Genomic DNA, 20,068 nt, shown 5'->3' on the forward strand with positions numbered 1-20,068 from the left:
GTATGATGAGCTCAGGAGATGAGAAGTTCCACCTGGTGTTTGCTAATTGCTGCTGCTGCTAGTCTGAAGGAACTGAGTGGTGAGGCAGGGAGAAGGGTGCTCTGAGGCGGAAGATCAGCTGGGAGACTTCAGCTTTGAGGTGAAGCTGTGTGGAAAAGGTGAGAGCAAGCATTTTAAGCGAGAGCAAATATTTTAAGCTGTCACAAGAGATTTAAGGATTCTTCAACCATATGTAGACTCCAAGTATATTTTTGAAGAGGCAATCACATTATAATATGATATAAAGCTCCAAAAAGTTGACAAGAAAGTTCACAGTTACTTAACACCCGCATTTCCCCCTTTGAAATATAGATAATGAATGTAGATAATATGCTCTGACTCAGCACTTCGTATTTGGGATTATCCTGGTGTGTCAATCACTGACTCATCCCAACAGGAGTACTTTGATGTACATAAGAGCTTAGTGAGTTGACTATTAATTGAACATAACATTAGAGCCAATCATAGCCTCCAAGCTCCTCATCTCGTATCTACACAGCTGCAGTGAATGGCCTCATTTTAGCCTCTTGGGCGTGTTATCATTGCAAATGAGTTGGTTATCAACAAAACAGCAAAGTCTATGGAGCTCAGACTAATAAACAGTCCTAGAGTTGGATGTAAGCACTTTATGTTGCTTTACAGAGAGTTATTTTGCTTAGATGTAGCATTTTTAAGATATTTGCTTGAAGATTGTAGACTCTTATTTTCACAATATAGAAACATTTATATTAAAAAAAGGGTTTATTTAGCAGTGTTTGGTCAGTTTATTTTTCAGGTGGTTCAGGGCAACATATTCAATTTGTAACAAAGAAAGCTGACAGGAAGACCCTATCTAGTTATGCTTCCTTGTGCTGTAATTTCCTGTTACATGGGGCATTGCCTTGGTTCTTTAGGAAAACATCGTCTTTTTGAAGAATAAATTAAAAACATACATTTTAATAAGGTGCGCTTAGAATTAGTCAATGAGACCCGAGGAAAAAGATAAAAAGGAGATTGCATATCTGAAAAAGGCTGAGGACAGGAGGAGGGAGAATAATAAAGAGAGGACGAAGAATAATTGAAGGAAGAAAGGACTTGTAACAGCAAGTTATATTTTATTTATTCATTTTTAATTGAAGTCACCAGAAAATGTAAAATGAAATTGGATGCTCTGGGCAAATCGGTCGGTAGCATGCTCTGAACGCAATGCAACACACAGGTATGATTTTTAGTCTGCTGTGCAAAACAATGCAAATACTACATCTCAGCTGGCTGCCTGTTATTCCACATAATGAAACTACCTATCCAATCAAGCATTTTTCTATGCAATCAGGTAGCTGCTCCAGGCATTTCAGAGTTTCTTTGAAGATTGAAAACAAAATTGACAAGCCGACTCAATAATAAAAAGTCACACTATCCTCACACTTTTATATAGTGTTGTTTTTTTTTTCTTCTTACTAGTCAGAAATTCACCCACCACGCTTCCAACGACTTCAGACATGTCCTCATTTCTTGAGTGTAGGCTGTCTGTGTCGTTCAGACAGAATGTCTATGGTCAAGACATTTGCCAAATAATTTTTTTAATTTGCCTTTAACTTGTATAAATTAAATATGATCCTTTTTCACATGTGTATATCTGAAGTTGTTATTTATGTAAATCCTGGATTTTAAACAAATGTAGAGTTCAGTCATGGATAAGTAGCTTCACTTGCTGCTTACAACCAGATGCTGAGCGACAACGTGAAGAAACTTACTAAAGTTTGATATGTTGTGTTTTTTCTCTATCCAGAGAAAACTCAAGAACATGCTATACAGGACAAAGGATGTTCCTGATGAATGTTACCCAGACTAATGCATCTATCTATGTACATGAATAAACTGCATAGTGAATTTACCTGATGACTACCTACATGGCCTTTCTGCCTGTGTCAGGTTTGCTTGGACCAAGTCTGTAGCATGGGCCTCTTTTATTGCCACCCCACACTGGCTCAGCAGAGACAGAGCAAATATATATATATATATATGATTATTATTATTATTTTTTATTATTATTCCTTCTGTTCTGGCTACACCATTTGGGAAGTGTTTCTGGTGCATTTTGTTTCACAGTTTTTTGTTGTATATACTGTGTGCATCAGCAGCTTGAATGACTTATATGAAGATAAGTCATATGTCTTCATATAAGATATATGACATATGACTTATATCTTCATAAATGGCAGTATTTAAATACTGCCTTTTAACATTTGTTTAACATTTAACAAAGCAGCAAGGCCAACACGTCTTTATTGCATGGTTCTTCCGTGTTATGGGTCAGTGTCATTGTGAGTCCTTCTCTTCCGTCAGCTCATTTCCATTTCATAAATGGGCCAATCTTCTGATTCTTATCTGTTAGAAATGGAAATAACTGGTTCATAATTGGTCTTAAACACAATTCCATTCACTAATGTTTCTTCCGATTCTTGAGATTTCATTCGAGGCAAATTCATTCATCTTTGGTGTCTTTTAAGAAAGCCTGAAGGAAAACATTGACACCAAAGGAATCCCTCTGCTTTTTTAAAAGAATGATTTTTCCCTTTTTTTTCTTCATGTTTGAATATATGTTTTCACTAAATCTGCATTGATAATTATCATGTAGCCTTAAGTGCAATGCAGTAAACTTTATTGATGTGGCTACAAAACCTTGAGCAGACAGACAACCTGACCTTGTTGTTCTCACCCTACAGCTGCTGGAGATATTGGTTGACAATGTCTACAAAGTTAAGAAAAAAACCTGCTGTTGTGCATTGACTTTTTTTTTTTTCAAATAAAATATAATGACATCTTCCTGTTGCATTACCATGCCTTCAACACAGCAAGGATAAAATCAATAAAACCTAGTTGATAAAAGAATGGAGAGACTAGATTTATTTATTTATTTTCTTTCATTTGCTATATTAGGAACACAATAGGTAACGGCGTTTTTGGTACAACCTGCTCACCAAAAATTGTCGGTGACTACAACTTTTAGAAAACGAAGAACAGAAAAAAAAGAGCTCTGTTGGGAAAATTGAAATGATGTGAGACTGGACTGCTACAGTTGACTAATGTCTGTTTAAAATGGCTCACAACTCACTTTTCTTATTCTCACCTAAAGTTTTGTGCAGGGCCTCGCTGCATGCGTGCTCAGTATGACAGATTGCTGCTTGTTATCAACTCATTGCAATCAGTTGTCCACTGTTGCTACATGCTGGTTCAGGAGGAGAGACTGCTGCAAAGTCAGTAACTTGATGTAATCAAACGGGTTTCCTAAGATAGAACACTTTTTTTTTTTATCAGTTTGAATAAAAGACTGTACTTATAACTGCTTTGCAGTCTGTGGAATCAAGCTAGAATGAACATAATTTAATACAAATCTGAATGAAAATCTGACTGATAAAACATTTCTATATATAAATTTAATGTTTCACTTTTGCTGTGAAATGGTGCGGTACAAGTAAACAGAACTAAGTTGAATAAATTGAGACGTATTTTCTGAACGCAATTGTTACAGATACACAGATCACAGAAACCCTCATAAAAATTGCAACTGTGTCTTTTATAGCAGTTAAAGTTGACTGTACTGAGTTAATCTCCTACATTACATATGGCAAATTTAGTCTACCAGTAAATCGGACTAACTAGTAAAGCCGTGTCTTAATACAATTTCTGAAAGTCTCTGAGGTTTGGAGAGAACAAAACACTTCTTGAAGATCATGTTTGGTGGCAAACTAAATGCAGACACCCAGACGAGAGATGATAGTAGTAAGTTTAATGAGGCAAGAGCACAGGTTAAAAAGTACAGAGCAGGAGGTATGCAATCCGGGACTGACTGACAGCCAATGAGGAGCTTACGCACTCAAATACCTGGTGAGTTGATTACTGGATGGAGAATCAGTGGCTGATTAGTAATGAGCATGCAGCTGAGAGATGAGACCAGAGAGCGAAATACAGAGAGACAAAGAGACAGAAAGAAAGAGAGAGAGAGAGAGAGAGAGAGAGAGAGAGAGAGAGAGAGAGAATGGCAAAAGGGGAGGACGAGGGACAACAGAGGAACTAGGAAAGTGAAATTGAAGCAAATAACTAACACAAGTATCTAAATAGGACATCTAAAATAAGACTGAACTGAACAAGGCTGAGCAAATCACAAAAAGGAGTAAACTGGATAGGGAAGATATACCAAGTGAAAAACAAATCCAAAACTTAAGTACTGAACAAACTGAAAGAATAAACTAGGCTGGAGGGGAACAACAACAACACAGGCTGAAGTCTACAACCAGACGGAATATGACAGGCACACACCAAAAAGACATGCCACACTTTTCAGATTTTTATTTGTACAATCTTCACATTTGTGCACTACTTCATGTTGCTTTACTACAAAATAAATAAATAAATAAATAAATAAATAAATAAATAAATAAAAAATATGGACTGTACTGTGACAAAATGAGAAGAAAAACTTGGCAAAGAATGCTTTTGTGAAGCACTGTACACCAGCTGTTTTACGCAGATGTTTGAGCCACATTTGTCCATTTGGATATCCAAGCATTGGACAAAGCCACATGCTGGGCTATTGTGGCAAACTTGATCCCCTTCCAGTGCTTTGTCAGAATCCCTGCTTCTTTGTGAAATGCAATCCATCACATTGGGTCCATCGCCTGAGGGCTCTCATCGTCTTTCCCAACCCATATGCCTACACACACTGCCAGTGCCACATCACTACTGCAAAGTGCATTTGGCTTGCTTTAATGCAGCAGAACTGACTTATCATCTTGTCCTTCCCTTCTTCTTCCACCAAGAGGCTAAACACCCCCACTTTTTTTTTTGCCTGTTACTTTTTCCTGCTTCTCTCCTCCTATTATTCCTGCACTTTAGCGGCAGTTCCTGCTTCGGTGAACTGACCATAAGAGTACATGACTTGATCTGACCTGAAAGCTACAGGCTACAGCTATTATTGCAATATTAGAGACCAAGAGTGAGGAGATGGAGATAGGCGGGGGGGACAGAATGAGTCAGGCAATCCCAAGTATGGCGTAATTCAACAACAATGCCGGAGCCGTCACCAGCCCCATATCCTTAGGTTCTGAGAGGACGGAGAGAAAGTGGGGTTTTGTGAGGGTGGGAGAAAGTGAGGGAGAGGAGGTTAGTCCCATCAGTCAGGAGGAGAAGGCGTGCATTTGTGCGCTGCATCGTTTGATGTTCTCCCCGGTTTCTCTCCCCCCCACCCCGAACCTCCAGAGTATAGCTTTTCCAGAAGCCGGGGTGGGCAAATCAAAGCGACTAAGAGGACTCTTGTTTTGCGGGAGGAGTCGAGGTCGACTTAGTGTCTGGAATCCTAACAGTGCGCGGCACACCGGTCAGCGGAGCCTCGCCGGTCACTTCGCTGTGGATAAGTCACTCAGCGGGAGCCCCGCCGTTCGCCAAAGACGCGTCGCTTATCTGCGTCCCGCACCGGCTCTCAAAGCTGCCCCACTGTCATGAATGATTCAGTCGGTCAATACAGGTGACTCCAGTGTCCCTCTTTTTTTATTAGATTTTTTATTTCTGCTCGTTACTGAAGTCTTTTGAGAGTGGCAGCAAAAGACAGAAACTAGCATTGTGCGCGCAGGAGGCGGGTGTCAGTGTCAAAGATGCAGGTGGGTCGGTGCTGTGTGGCTTCCGGCGTTTGGTCTATGTGGCTGCTCTTACTTTTCTCAACTCAAAACATCGGGGCAAGTGGAGTTGGAGGCACTCACCAAAGCATCCCCCCGTCCGTGTAAGTAGTCCTTTGTACTTTGAAAAGCATTGCCAAAATATACTTAATTCCGGGTTGTCGTTTTTTGTGTGCTTTGTTTCATATGGATTGCAGTTCTGTAAAGCTGCTGCCACATTTGGTTTATTTGCTACATGGATTTAAACTATAATCATTAAAAAAAACCAACAAGTAATTGTAAGAAATGTCATTTTATGAGAAGGCGGCAATATAAGACAAAGAGAGGAACTAATGGAGTTTCTTGAGCTTTTAAGACACTGCTTCTTTTGTTCATATTTTGCAGCAGTATCTTGGTTTTTATTCTTATTTTTGAACCTGTCTTGCGTGTGTGCACACCTGTAGGGTGAAGCTCTGGGCCTCTGCATTTGGTGGGGAGATGAAGTCCATCTCTGCAAAGTACTCTGGCTCCCAGCTTCTGCAAAAGGTGAGCTGGTTTACCTCCTATGTTCGCTGTCCAGGTGTACAAAAAAAAAGATAATGCAGAGACAAAAAAGGTCTTCAGAAGGGAGCAAGAGATCTTGTTCCAAACACACATACAAATGTTCTCTAATTTTTCTAAAATGCATTTTATGTAAAAAAAAAAAAAAAAAAAAAAAAAAAGATATGGATGGTCAGCTAATTCATTTTCATTTTAGTGTAATAGAGTTGGGTGACATATTTTAAAAAGTATTTATAATTTTCATCATTCATTCTATGCAAAGGTAAAACTATGTAGCACTCTTTCAGTAACAATATTTTTGAAAGGAATATTAACACGCTTATGTCAGCATGATCAACCAACCTATGAGCAGAAATCAAATGAGTTGTACAATATCTGAGATTTTCACCTCTCATATTTAAGGACCTGTCCCTTTTTAGCCACTTGAGAATGGTTAATGCATGTCAGCATTGTAGGCGCAGATTTAAAAGCTTATTCAAAACATGTGCCATTTAAATAGATGTCAGCTCTAAAGCACTCTGGCCGATCCATTCAAATACACACACATACACACGTATATTCGTGCACATTCACAAATTACAGTTTAGCAAAAGAGCAAATTTTATTGCTATCCAGCAGAGTGTTTCCTTCGTTTCCATCCCCATTCGTCTTATCTACCTTTTTATACCTCTTTGCAGTCTTTTCTCATTGCTTTTCCACTCTGTTTGGTGGCATTAAGGCAGGATTTGAGTGTGATGAAATGCAAATTTGCCTAATGGAGGGTCAGTTGATGAAGCTTGAGTTAAAACTGGCTAATGGATGAAAGGGCAAAATGAAACCAACCTTTGAGTGGGCATGCAAAGACACAGGGCCAAGGGTTCAGAGTGCTGGTGACGGCAAGGAGCATCTCAAGAGGTTTGACTTGATGCATCGACTGAACCTGCATCTGTCACTTTCATTTGCGCTGCAGATCCCACTTTTCTTTTTATGGTATTGAAGATACAGTGCATATTCACAAGCACAGTCACCCACATGCATGAGCATCAGGAAGTGATAAGCAGATGAGTGGTGTTATCTTTTTGACAAGAGAAAAAAAAAAGTCAGTTCAGCCCTCTCATCTTTCTCTGGCTCCCAAAAGGAGATAACCCTCCCACAGAGTGACGACCTTCTTATGAAATGCAAATGAGGACCAGGGGGTTAATGAGTGAAGAAAGGCAGAGGGCCACTTTGTCAATAAAGTGCATCTTTGGCAGCAAAATTCTTGTGGTGCAAATGTGCAGTTCTTCATATGTGCAAGTTGCATAAATCCGTGCGTAGATTTGAAAACGCTTCCCGGCTTCCTGTGCGTTGATGTTAGCCTAGTGTAGTGCATGAGGAGGAGCTACAGCTGACCTAAGGCTACAAATGCTTTTAAACAGGCGGACAGGCGGAGAGACATGATCTGTTGTACTTGGAGAGGAGGCTGGTCTCGAAGAGAAAAGACTTGTGTGTGTATTTCTGAGAGTGTGTGAAGGTTTCCCCTGGGCACAGGACAGATGGACTCGGTCTCTCTTCAGTTATCTTTCTGACCCTGGCGTAACTAAACTCCCATGGAAGTAGCACTTCATCTGCATAAGTTTTACACACACGCGTGCACGCCCACCATATGCCGTCAAGTCTCTCTCTTACTTTGTCTAAGACTTTTTTCCTTGTCAAATGTTTCTGAAAACAAAACAGACCTTTTAATAGGAACTTATTTAAAAAGAATCTAATGTCTTTTTGATCACATTATACATCTCACAAGTTGTGATTGAACCTACAATGTAAAAATTGAATATTTCTCAAGCTTCTTTTAAATTAATACATGCAGTGATATAAAAAAGTAATGGTTTAAATACCTGTAAAATTTTCCATTATACTATTAGTCCTTCTAATAAGATATCAGAGAAAGAGGAAGAGTGACAAGAATTTTCTCTGGTTTTGCATAACACAGAATTGTGCAGCGCTGCCCCTCCCCCAGCTGGTTCTGAACAGTGCTGGTCAACTAATTGAAAGAAAGGATGTCGTGGTTTTCCATGAAATATAAGAAAGAATAGAAACAGGTCTTATTGTCCCGCACAGGGGACATTCAAGTGTCGCAGCAGCATCAGGTGTAAAGGTTCACACGAACATATTCTTTAACACTTTTGTTTTTAACACAAGAGTGTGAAAAACCTTTTTCATGATAAACTTTTAAAAAATATATATTTCTCATAAAAAAATAAAATAAACCCATAGTTAGGAAAATTTTGACTTGGCTGGCTACATGAGCAAATAGCCCAACTAATTTACGGTGAATTTCTATGAGGAGTGCAAGAGGTCCAAGGTTCAAATCCTGGTTTTACCTCCATTCTGTCATACTGTTGGCTCATTCTGTTATAATCTGGCTCACAGATTATGGCAAAATGGGGGTAAAGCACCCACATATAAATATTCATTCATAACAAAAGCTATATTTCAGTGAATAAATATATTAAACTCTCACTAAAACAAAGTGAACCACCAAACCTACCAAGCCAGGACAAGCCAACCCAAACCCAGGAGGACAGTAATGACAAGAGAGGGGAGGGATGGGTCCTTTACCCCCTGATACGTCACAGCAGTTTTCATGTGGGGTGAAACACCAACTTGGGTGTTTCCAAATAATATACCTGCTTCACTCCAACCAATGGATCCACTGCTGCAGCAGCTCAATGGTCACCTATCAGGGTTGTAACAATGAGTAAAACGGCAATATCCTACATTTGCATAGTTTTAAGTGTTGTGTCCTGACAGGATAAGCATTCAGGTTGATTGCCTTGCATTGCCAGAGGCAGATATGGCTTATGGGGGGAAAGGGGACATTCCCACTGTTGTACAGTTAATTGTGTTAAATTTATGACACAGCAGGTCTGGTTTAGGCAGCAGATTGAAGGCCACTACATACCTGTATCAAACAGTAGGAGATTTTTTATACTACTGCCCCTCACATTCCTAATGGTCCCCATACACAATCAGAAACATACCCTCTGCCCTTTATAAATAGCTTTTTGTAAAAAAAATACATAAATATTGGGACTTAAGAAAAAAAAATGTAGGTATTAAAAAAGCCTAGTTAAAAAGAACTTTATAGATGAGTAAAGTTAATATTTTCTTTGCCTTCACAAATAGTAAAAGTTTAAGGAATCTGAAATTCTGTGTTCAGCGTTCACTAATCCAATTTAGGTTTTATTATTCCAAAAATATTTTATATTTAGAACTTCAGATTTTCAAATGTGGTCCAGAATTTTAGGAAAACAGTGAAGTACTAAGTTAGCGACAACTTGGAAGCTTTGAATCTGATGCCGGCTTCAGAGTCATTAGCCAACCGTGTCATTTTACTACAGCGCTTAATGATGCAAAACACAAGGGAGATAAGAATCCTTATTTTGGAAGGAATTAACAGGTAAACAATCTAACAGCTCTTGGTTCCTCAAAGTCAAAAAAGCCCAACGTATTCCCCAGATCACAACCTTCATTTGCTGAAAACACAGAAGCAGACCAGAGCGGGTGGATTAAACCCCTGGACACATCAACTGCGAAATGCAGGGTCCAGGTGTCTATTGCTATGGTTTTCAAAATCACACTAACAGTAAATGTTAAAGATGGTACAGATATCAAAATTACAGCTGTAGTAATAGATTTGTTGTTTAATTTTAGCAGCAACAGGGATAAATCTTGCTTTTCTATTTTAAAATAGAAAAGCAATTTGATTAATTTATGCGACTTTAAATGTTTTCGTAACTACAGGGACACTTTGGGGCTGGGGTAGTATTTTTTTTATCCCCTAAAGATTAACTGTGAGAATCTCAGACCGATCCATTCTTGGTCTGAATTATGTAAAAATGTGTTGACTATTGTTGTTCTCCCTGTTTCATTTTGTTCCAAGATCAAATGCAACAAATTCAATGTGAGTCTTCCTTTGTGTTGATGCTGCATTCATTTGATGCTTGACTTCCAGTTTAATTATCTTTAATAAGACTTGCTCCCAAAAAGAACAAAAGGACTTGTTAATTAAAATTGCCAACACAAAACCATGCAATAAACATCTTAATTATTTTTAATTGAGGTGCAGTCCTAATCGAATACATTAAGAGCTTAAACTGATATCTCTCCAAACAAATTATATAGAGCTTTTAATCTTTTAAGAACGGAAACAGGTTTTTGAATGACATTTAAATATCTAAATGAAATGGCTGCATAATTATTAGAGCTTAAAGTGTGTTTTTATATTCAGAAAAGACTAATAAAAACAGTAAGTTTTAATATTTTATGATTTTTAAACTTTAGTTACCTCTACTCATCTGCCTGGATCTGTGATCCCTTTTTCAAAACGTGGCATATTTCCTACTTCCATGGGAAGCGGCTCTTGTTTCAAGGTTATTTCAGACAGGGCTGCTTTATTTGTGTGTGTGTGTGTGTGTGTGAGAGTGCGTAAAAAAAAAATAAAAAAATAAAATCATGATCAATAACTTAAATTTGCAATAAGAATCCAGTCCAGAATCTTTGCTTTATGTATTCACACGTTCATATGAAGAAAAAGAGGGTTCAGTTTGGGACACATTAAAAATCTACCAACCACAAAATGAATGAGCTTTGGGGTTTCTCCCTTTTCACTGTCGTTGTGTTTAAATCTTTAATTTCATGTATCATTGAACAACCTGTCCAGACGAGCCAGCCTGGTAGAGACGACTTGGTCTGTGTGTGTTCATTGTTGGTTGGACGAGTATTTCCTCCCAAATGATGTTACGGTTTTGCTGGAATCACAGGAGAATCACAGTGTAGTTATTTCTACACTGAAATAACTTCAAACCTCTTGGTAATGGAAGATACAAGACAAATGATCAGTCAGTGAGGCTGCAGCTATCCGTGCGTGTCTGCTTTCCTATTTTTTAAAAGCAGTGGTTGCATCTAAGGGTGAGCAATAGGTGACAGGCATGTGTGTGTGTGTGTGTGCGTGTGTGCACGCTGGAATGTGCATGTTAAGTTTGCATGCCTACTTAAAGGAAGCTCAGTTACACACGCACACACACACACAAACTCACGCAGTCAGACTCGCATCTACAGAGCTTAAGAGCAGAGGATGGTAGGAAGGTGTAATGATGTGTGACAAGACTATGTTGGAATCGATTTGCTTTGGCAGAGAAAGAGTGTGTGTGTGTGTGTGTGTGGGTGTGTGTGTTTGGGGGTGGTGGAGGAACCACACCATTTTCTTTTACAACCCAAGAGCTTTGTGCCGCAATCCACTGACATTTCTGCTGTCAATACCCTTTAAGAGAGGTTGTAACTGAGAATCGTGAATCCTCAAAGAAATGGGGATGAAAAATACACTATTGACAAACTAATCCAATGAAATCAAAAGACTGAAAAGTTATGCGCAATTAAACAAATTTATGGAGTTTGCATAAAAATGATTTACATAATCTCTAACTTAGAGATTTTTAAATGCAAAACAGAATTACACAATAAAATAAACATTCAGTAATACTGAAAAAAATAATTCTTCAAATTATGGTGTTTAATGGGTGGATTACAGTATCATGATGTCATTTCTAAGATAAATTACGTCCACTGCTATTCTATGCTTCAGTATAAATTCAATAGTTATTTTTGTCCTTGTTTTTTAAGTAGCAATAGTTCACACTACTGCTTTAGTTTTGTTTCTTTTTTTTTAATCTAATACAAGTTTTTTAGTTTGGCTAAACGGTCTCAGACTGAGAGTACTTCATATCAAAAGTATATTATAGTATTTTCCTGTTGGCAAAATTGAAGAAACAGATCAAAGGTTATACTTTTACAGTGTAAAATTGGGATTTTATTGTGAATAAAAAAAACATAAAAAATTTTTTCCATGTCACCTACTTGTATGTATGTATCCATGTCCGTCTTCACCTATATTAATCAAGTATTCAAATTATGAAAACCGTTTATGTGGTTTTGTGCACAGGAGGTTAATTTAAATAATTTAAGAAACATGAATATCCTCAAAATTGGGTGAACATATCTTTTTTTTTTTTTTTTTTTTACCATAACTGTTCATATTGAACAGAGCAGCCCAAAATTGTTGAAAAAAATGTTCATTCAATTAAAAAGTTTGATTTTTGAATCGTATTAGGGACTTCTTAAATAAAAAATGCAGATAAAAGAAATTCAAACTTTTTTGTAGATTCTATCAAAATTGACATGTCAGAAATAATCATAATCCAGAAATAAATTCTTAATTGGCATTACAGCACTCAAACCCTTCTTATAATTGCTGGCCAGCTTTCTGCATGTTTCTACTGGTAATCTCATAATTCAATCTCGTTGAACCTCCTTGGTCTTTAGCTCCCTCCACAGGTTTTCTACCAGTTTTCTACTTAGTTAGAGTTAATATTACCTCCAGTTAGATGAAATGGCAAAACATGTCATAATTTGGAACTTAATTGTATATATCCCAGAGTTATACAATTTTAATCTTTGAACCAATAAAAAAGTTGGAGCAGTAATTTAGTTAATGACTCCCAGCTACCTTTTTTGCCCAATGGAAAGTTTTATACAAGTGTGTTTCTGTCAGACTGCTGAAGGAAGTATTTGTGATCGTTCCAGTTTGCTGCCAAAGGTGGGTGACGGCTGAAACGTTCCAGCGTAGCAGTGTGTCAGTGAGCAGGAGACAGCAGCAGATTAGATTTAGCTTTGGGAAAATTGAATAGCTGTCGGGTTTCGTTCAGCATGGCTGGCAACGAGTTGAGCGAGGAGGGCGTGTAAGGGTGTGTGCTGATGGCTGCTCTCTAACCTTCCCTCATCCTCTTACCTCCTCTCCGATTTCCCTCCTCCTCTTCCCTGCCTGTTGTTTACTTATTGAGGAAAGTGTGATTGAGCTCAATTCGACCCTTTCCCTGCTTGTGGAACGAGAGAATCGGGAAAGATGTGTTGACGTGTGTGAGTCGCATCTGAAAGAATGAGGAGAGATAAAAGTGAGACGGTCTCGTTACAGAGTTAATTAGAGTGTTAGTAGACAGGAGAGCATCAGGTTGCTCGTCTTTCATGTTCTAGCTGACCACTTTTGGCCAACACAGACACCCACTCATAGTGTAATTAGTGCTTTGTTGCAGAGGAAAGCCGGAATAAAGAGTCTGTGAATCAAACAAGCTGCCTTTACTACAGAGAGCTCGGTGGCAGGCCCTATGCTCCCAGATTAAGCTGAAATGCAGACAGAGTTATGTGTGGGATTTGACAGTCAGTAAATGTTGATAACTTCTTTAATTTGTCTCCTGCCTCACTGAACTAAGTTGATTTAGCAAAAATGAGCTCTGAACTTGTGTTAACAAGGAAGATTTTCATTTCACTTCCAACAATTTCTACAAATATGTGTCTAGCATCGGAATGAAGCTTGTACACACATCCAAACACTTCTTTCACTCTGCTAAGATGATAAATGTATGTGCTGAAGTTAAATATCTGCCGTCATCTGTCTTTGGCTGCTCATTTCTGGATCTGCCTCTGATGCTATTGGACTGTAGCTTGAGAATTTCACACACACTCACACACGCGCTGTCGCAAATTTCTGTAATTATGACAGATCTTTCACATGGTGTGCTTCGGACTTTACTGCAAAAATTCTCCTGACGCTAAAAGGGGAGGAACGAAAGCCATTAAGCACATTAATGTGTGCAGCATTGTGTGAAGGGCTGTCTGTGACTTGCTGCTGTCCACATCAATCATCCAGCCACTTGTCTGAATCCAGCCTCCGTGCTGTAGGCAAATATTTGACTTATGAAGAGATGAATTATAAGCAGATAAATAACATCAGACCCCGTTACAGCAGCTCCGTCAATCACAAATTTCACCTTGTGTGTCATAGATGCTGCATGTTGCTCTCAAAAAGTGGCCATACCATTTGAACTTTTTTTTTTTTTTACAACTTTAAAGTTGCAAACACAGACTTAAATGCAGTTTAATAAGATTTCATGCAATAGACCAACACAGAGTGCATAATTGACAAAAGGAAGGAAAATTCTATATGATTTTTAAGTGTTTCACAATGGAATAAGCTTAAATTGGGCTTCACATTTGTGTCTTTATTTACTTTGATATACTTAAATAAAATCTAGTGTAGTCAGTTGACTTCAGAAATACCCTATGATCAAGACTTCTTGTTTGTAATGTACTCTCACTGTAAATATAGCTGTTTTATGAAGGCCTGTGAGGTTTGTTACCAAACATTAGTGAAAGGAAACGGTGTTAAAGCTGCAACTAATTCCATACCTTAATTATTAAAAAATGTCTTGTGTTGTATTTATTCATTTATTATATGAATATAATGTTAAACTAAAATAATAACAGTTGTTGAAATGTATGCAGAACTTTATAAGCAAGTAAAGTCGTACAGCTGAGACTCCAGTCCTGTCATCCACGGTAAAGAGACGTTCAAAAGCATCGGATTGTTCATGAATGTCAGTCACAGGACTACCCTGCAATTCAAACCCCAGATTAATGGAAGATAATAATGAATACAATATGTCAGATTAATCTTTATTTTAGCCCGAAGAGAATTCAATGCAAATAATTTGATTCTCAGTTTTATTTTATTCTTCTAGAGCTGTTAGTTAGCATGGCGTGCACCACTGCTCAGGCTCACCCGAAGCCCCGTGTATAAAAGAGTGTGCAGCTTTCACACTAATAATTGAAAGAGGGACAAATTTTGAAAAGTGCGGCACACCAAAAAATTCGCATATGTAAAACTGTGCACATACATACATGCCTGCACACTTTTCTTTTGTACAAGCCAATTTGTGTGAACTAAAGTGCAGCCGCTGATCCTCCAAGGACTGCATGTAAAGCAGTGTAAATATCTGTAAGGCCGCCACCACATGTCCGAATAACCATGGCAACCGTCCCTGCTTGTAGTTGTACAAGTAGTTCTAATAATAATGCTTACATATTTTATTTAAAAGGTGGCTTTCTGGGCACTCAAGGTGACTTCACAACAAATAAAAACAATACACTTTTCAGAAATCATTCCAAATTGAAAGAGTGCTGATTAAGCCAAGTGTTCACTTGTTTGAACAGCAGAGCGTTCGTTCAGCCTGAATGAAATGCAGCGCCCCTGAGAGTCCTTTTGTGGGGAATGTGGGAGGAATCATGTGCTGAATCAGGCCAACTACATTTAGTAGGCACTTTTGTGCATAAGTTGTGCTTTTACAGAATGGAGATTCTTTCTAGTCACAAAGGCGCATTCACAGAGCTGGCATATGGCTCTGCACGGAGCTGCAGGATGATCACTCTGGGCAATGAAGGCTAATAAACCATCATCGACATGTCGCAGCAGATCAATATGATCTCTGAATATACCTTCCCTCCGAATCCTTCCATTGGGAATGTCTTCCAGCAGTGCCAAGGCTGACATTGTTCCACTTTTACGCGCACACTTACGCAGCTACTGAGATGCAGCTTTTACACATGAAAAATCCTCCATCCTGACATATTTTGTAGTTGATTTGCTGAACTGACCTTGTTTTCTTTTTCAATGAGAATATATGTGTCCCACAGATAAAATGCATGTCATGTGCAATTGCTATAACAAATTTACATTTGAGTGTGGTTTTCTTATCATTTTATTTATATATTTCTGCGTGTGTGTGTGTGTGTATTACCTGAATGTCACCATTTTCTCAGAAATTTATGATTTTTACATTTCTTTTAGCAACTAAAAGCTTGTTCCTAGCTTTACTTTTTAAATAACCTTTTTAATTAAATGTTCTATTATGCTGTTCAGTCTTTTATTCAAATAAACTAACTGACAAAAAGTTGCATGACACAGTATATCTCAAGTTACCTTTATCTCTGCATCTGCCCTGTTAACTCACACACGCACACACACTTCTCACACACTGCAATTTTGCTGCCAACACTAGCTCAGCAGGACAGTAGTGGCCCCACCTTTTGACCTTCACCAGCATTTGGCTCACTGTCTCAGAAACACGAACCTGAATACAGCATGATGTGGCTAAAAAAGCTGTACGCAGTTTTTGATCAAGAAATGCTCCCTGAAAACATTTGAACGACAAAGGAAACATTTAATATGTTTACTTCCTCTTTTCTTTCCTTTTTTGACCGCTAAACAAATGTTCTTATTGCCTAGCACCCTGCTTTTGGCCAGTGTACTGATGAGCCTGAAGTATTGCTGAGCAGTGAGAAACAGACAAACGATCACTTACATAGAGGAGGAGCCATATCGGTCGATGTTGAGCACTATTGATGAAATGGTATCATTTTACATGTGCTGTAACAGTATCACATAAACCTCCATAATAACATTTCATTCAGTAGGATTGTCATCGCTGATGTTAGGCCGGGTGACGTACGCATTGGGAGAACTGGCTTCACCCTGAAAAAAATCACTGATTTCTTGAAAAGGGTCAATTTAGTCCACATCATATTTGATGTTTTGCTTCCGTGACCCAAACATGAATCGAGATGTAGGAAAAGGTGACAAGTAAAGTTTAAGGGGGAAAAAAAATGTTTATTGTACATTTGATTAAGAACCAGTGATCTGTGGAGCAGCCAGAGAATCGTCTGGATGAGAACAGGGCTTAAGAGGCTCAGGAGGGTTACTCAAAGATTTACTATTTTTTTGTAGCAACCTTCCTTGCTACAAAGGAAGGTTACTGACACAGCATGCTGAGGATCACAGAGTGGCTGAATGAGGCAGAGGAGAGGTATGTGGTGGTGAGTAGTAGATCTGCTTTTTCTTTCGGGTTAGTTGATCGCAAGAAGATGCAATATTTATGCTTCTTTCCAAATTGTAGTTTTTTAAGTTAGATTATGTTTGGTGGTACATTATTAATCCAGAAGATCAGTGCTTTTCTTGTGGGTACACAACTGTTCAATCAAAATCCTTATACATTCTTATACATTTTTGTTGTATAATCTAGATGATTTTTTTATATGTTAACTCACAGTGACCAACGATAAGTTTAAACCTCTACTTGAGGCCCAAATTAGTTGGAGAACAGTTCTGACATTTTCAAGTAAAAAAAGTTTTGGCAACTCTCTTAAATTCCCTTAGTACATTTTGCCTTGTGTTTATGTAGAGCCACCATAATGTTTTAAAAAACAGAACTTCTTGAACCTGATTTTTTCTTTGGGAGGGAAAAATCAGCACATTTGATGCATGTATTCTAATGATTTCTGAATGCACGTCTCTGATATAAATAGCTACATTTAAAGACCTTTAGGAGTTTCTCTAAGTGCGTTTGACCATAGCTGGTGGGTTCATGGCATGTGAGGACAATGAAATATCGCTGCCATTAGAAGGAGCTCAGATTTGGCATCCCCCCTTTTGAGGGGCAATGGGGCATACCTAACCGAAGCAGTGCACCATGTGACAAAATCTTCTGCACAGCTACCAGCTATGCAGTGCGGGCTCGTGTTTGTTTGTGTTAAAGTACAGCTGTTGTTCCACTGTTCCTCTCAAGAAGCCCTCGGGCAACCTTTTTACGCCGCACCAGCAGAGACGCACAGACGCACAGACACACACTCATGAGGACTTTTGATGAGGACAGAAATGAACGGGCTGTGAAAGTGGCTTCAGTTATGTTAGATGGAAAAGGAAACACCTTTTTCATAAAACATACATGTTTACTGAGAGACTGAAGAAAGTGTATGTTATTAATTTTGTCTTACTTATTATGTAGGATTGCTACAAATTAATTTGAAGGCATTTAATGGCCTATAAAGCACGTGCCGACATGTGCTTTATAGGGTTCTCTTTTTAGACTACTTATGTATGAAAGCTATTAAAAAAAACAGAGATTAAGCACTGTCTCATGGATCATAAATTTATAAAAGAAACCAGATTTGAATTGTAAGAAAATCAACATTGAAATGTAATAATAACGCAGGATGAACTGCCTTGCGATAACAAAGTTACATGTATAAACATGTACCTATTGGATGGATATCGGCTGCACCACCCAGGATTAGGTTTTAATAAATGTGTCTTATGTTCATCAACTTGTCTGGATTTCACTTCACAGATGTCACATTTGGTAATGTCACTGCTACCACCACGCCTACTACAGGAAATCAGTAATAATGATGACAATATGAGAGCTTTGAAATCATTACTTAGGAAGTTGTACCTGTCTAGACATAGCAGATTAATAATCAATAAAAGGACAGCAATTTTACAATCTGACACAAAGATAAGCTTTTGTTTACCAACTAGGGCATTTTATTTGTTGTATTTTTTTAATGGATTTTTACATTATTTTACATCAGATTTGCTTTTATGAAATGAAAACAATTTGTTTGTAAGAGATGAACAACGTCCATAGTGGCAGCTGCAACATATCACCACCTGTTTTTTTTTGTGGTCCAGAATTTCTCACCGTTTTAACTTTGAGCTTTGAAAGCTTTCTGACCGGCTCCTTCCAACAGTCTGCTTCCCTTCAGCTCCCTTGTCTCACATTGATTCAGTGGTCTGGCGCAGTGCATGTGCCGTGTGTTCTCACCGTCGTTCCAGCTCATCCAAACAGCATTAATTAAATTTCTTGATTTAACGATTATTTCCTTGTCACCGCTGATAGATTGTGTTTTGGTGCATAAGGCATTGATGAGTTGTGGTCAGTCAGGCATCTATAATTTTTTATTTATTTTTTTATTTAAGTGATTTGTTCTTATGCTTGATTAGCCTTGTTTACATTTAGCATTGTGTGTTTTACAGCATGTGAGGAGCTTCTCTTCACTTTGAGACACTTGATTCAGACCAACTTGCTTTTGAGGCAAAGAGGACAAGCATGAAATTAATAGTTCCATTTCATCTCCGGCCAGGATTTCTCTTTAAAAGAAACAGTTTTGTTGGCTTGGGGGTCTTTGCCGTTTCTCAGAGATTCTGTGATGTGATAGCGATTACTTGCTGTGGAATTTGGTTGACACCAACCCACATATACAAATTGAGAGTCCATAATACGTAATGCAGGATCAGTCAGACCTCAGTAGGTTTCAGACGCTGTGTATTTCCTCCAGATTTCTGCACAAAGCCAGAGACAGTACTGACCAGTGACTGCCTTTGCGGCATGAAACGGAATTAACTTCAAGCACCTGACACCCCGAGGTTTTGCCTCTATTCTTTTCCTCCTCTTACCTCAGCTCCAGTTGTCTATCCACCCCCTGCTGTCTCCTCCTCCGTGAGTCGTGTTCGCTTTAATTACAAACATTGCTTTGGGGAATCTGTGCCCCTTCATATTAAATCTAGAAGCTGCAAGACGTTGCTTTTCCTCAACATGCTTAGAAAAACCATTTTAAAGCGGAGAGTTTGAACTAAAGAAGAAAAACAACTGAAACAAGATGGTGCTTTTTATCCAGAAGAAAATAATTTCTTGTTGTCGATTTTTTTTCCTAGGATTTAATTTAACAATTTAGCAGGGACAATTGCTTTTTTTTTGTGATCAAATTTGTACTGGAAAATTAAAAACTTGTACATGTTTAGACTACAGATGTCTCCTCCTTCTGTTCTCTTAGACCTACTCTTTGCTTAATTAATGCTGCATTTGCATGAACATATTAAGTTATAATGCATAAAAATTTTAGCTCTTTATCAATCAATCAATCAATACATTTTTATTGAGTGTGAAACATCCAACTTTTCTGTTTCTAAGCCATTTGCAGTGATATGCTGCTGATCATTGATCAGTGATTAGTTGATTATTCCCCCATTTCTCTTTCACATGCTGATGGATTTTCCACTTTAGTCAATCAAGTGCATCGAAACAGAGAATTGATTTATACCTGCTGACACATACAGTCAGATGCGTTAAGTAATTTAAAAATGTTGGAAA

At 38.2% G+C, this 20,068-nt stretch overlaps 1 protein-coding gene across 1 annotated transcript in view; it reads left to right on the forward strand.

Moving 5' to 3' along the window:
• The first annotated feature begins 4,921 nt into the window (after nucleotides 1-4,921).
• The window catches only part of cacna2d3a (calcium channel, voltage-dependent, alpha 2/delta subunit 3a), a 113,314-nt gene continuing 98,167 nt past the window's right edge, over nucleotides 4,922-20,068 (forward strand). The window contains exons 1-2 of the mRNA XM_081609056.1: nucleotides 4,922-5,794; nucleotides 6,134-6,215. Coding sequence (XP_081465182.1) covers nucleotides 5,670-5,794; nucleotides 6,134-6,215 — 207 coding nt within the window. The 5' untranslated portion in view covers nucleotides 4,922-5,669. The remainder of the gene's footprint in view (nucleotides 5,795-6,133; nucleotides 6,216-20,068) is intronic.

Source organism: Poecilia reticulata, chromosome 7, assembly GCF_904066995.2.
Source record: "Poecilia reticulata chromosome 7, P_reticulata-male-v2, whole genome shotgun sequence".
NCBI classification, from domain to species: Eukaryota; Metazoa; Chordata; class Actinopteri; order Cyprinodontiformes; family Poeciliidae; genus Poecilia; species Poecilia reticulata.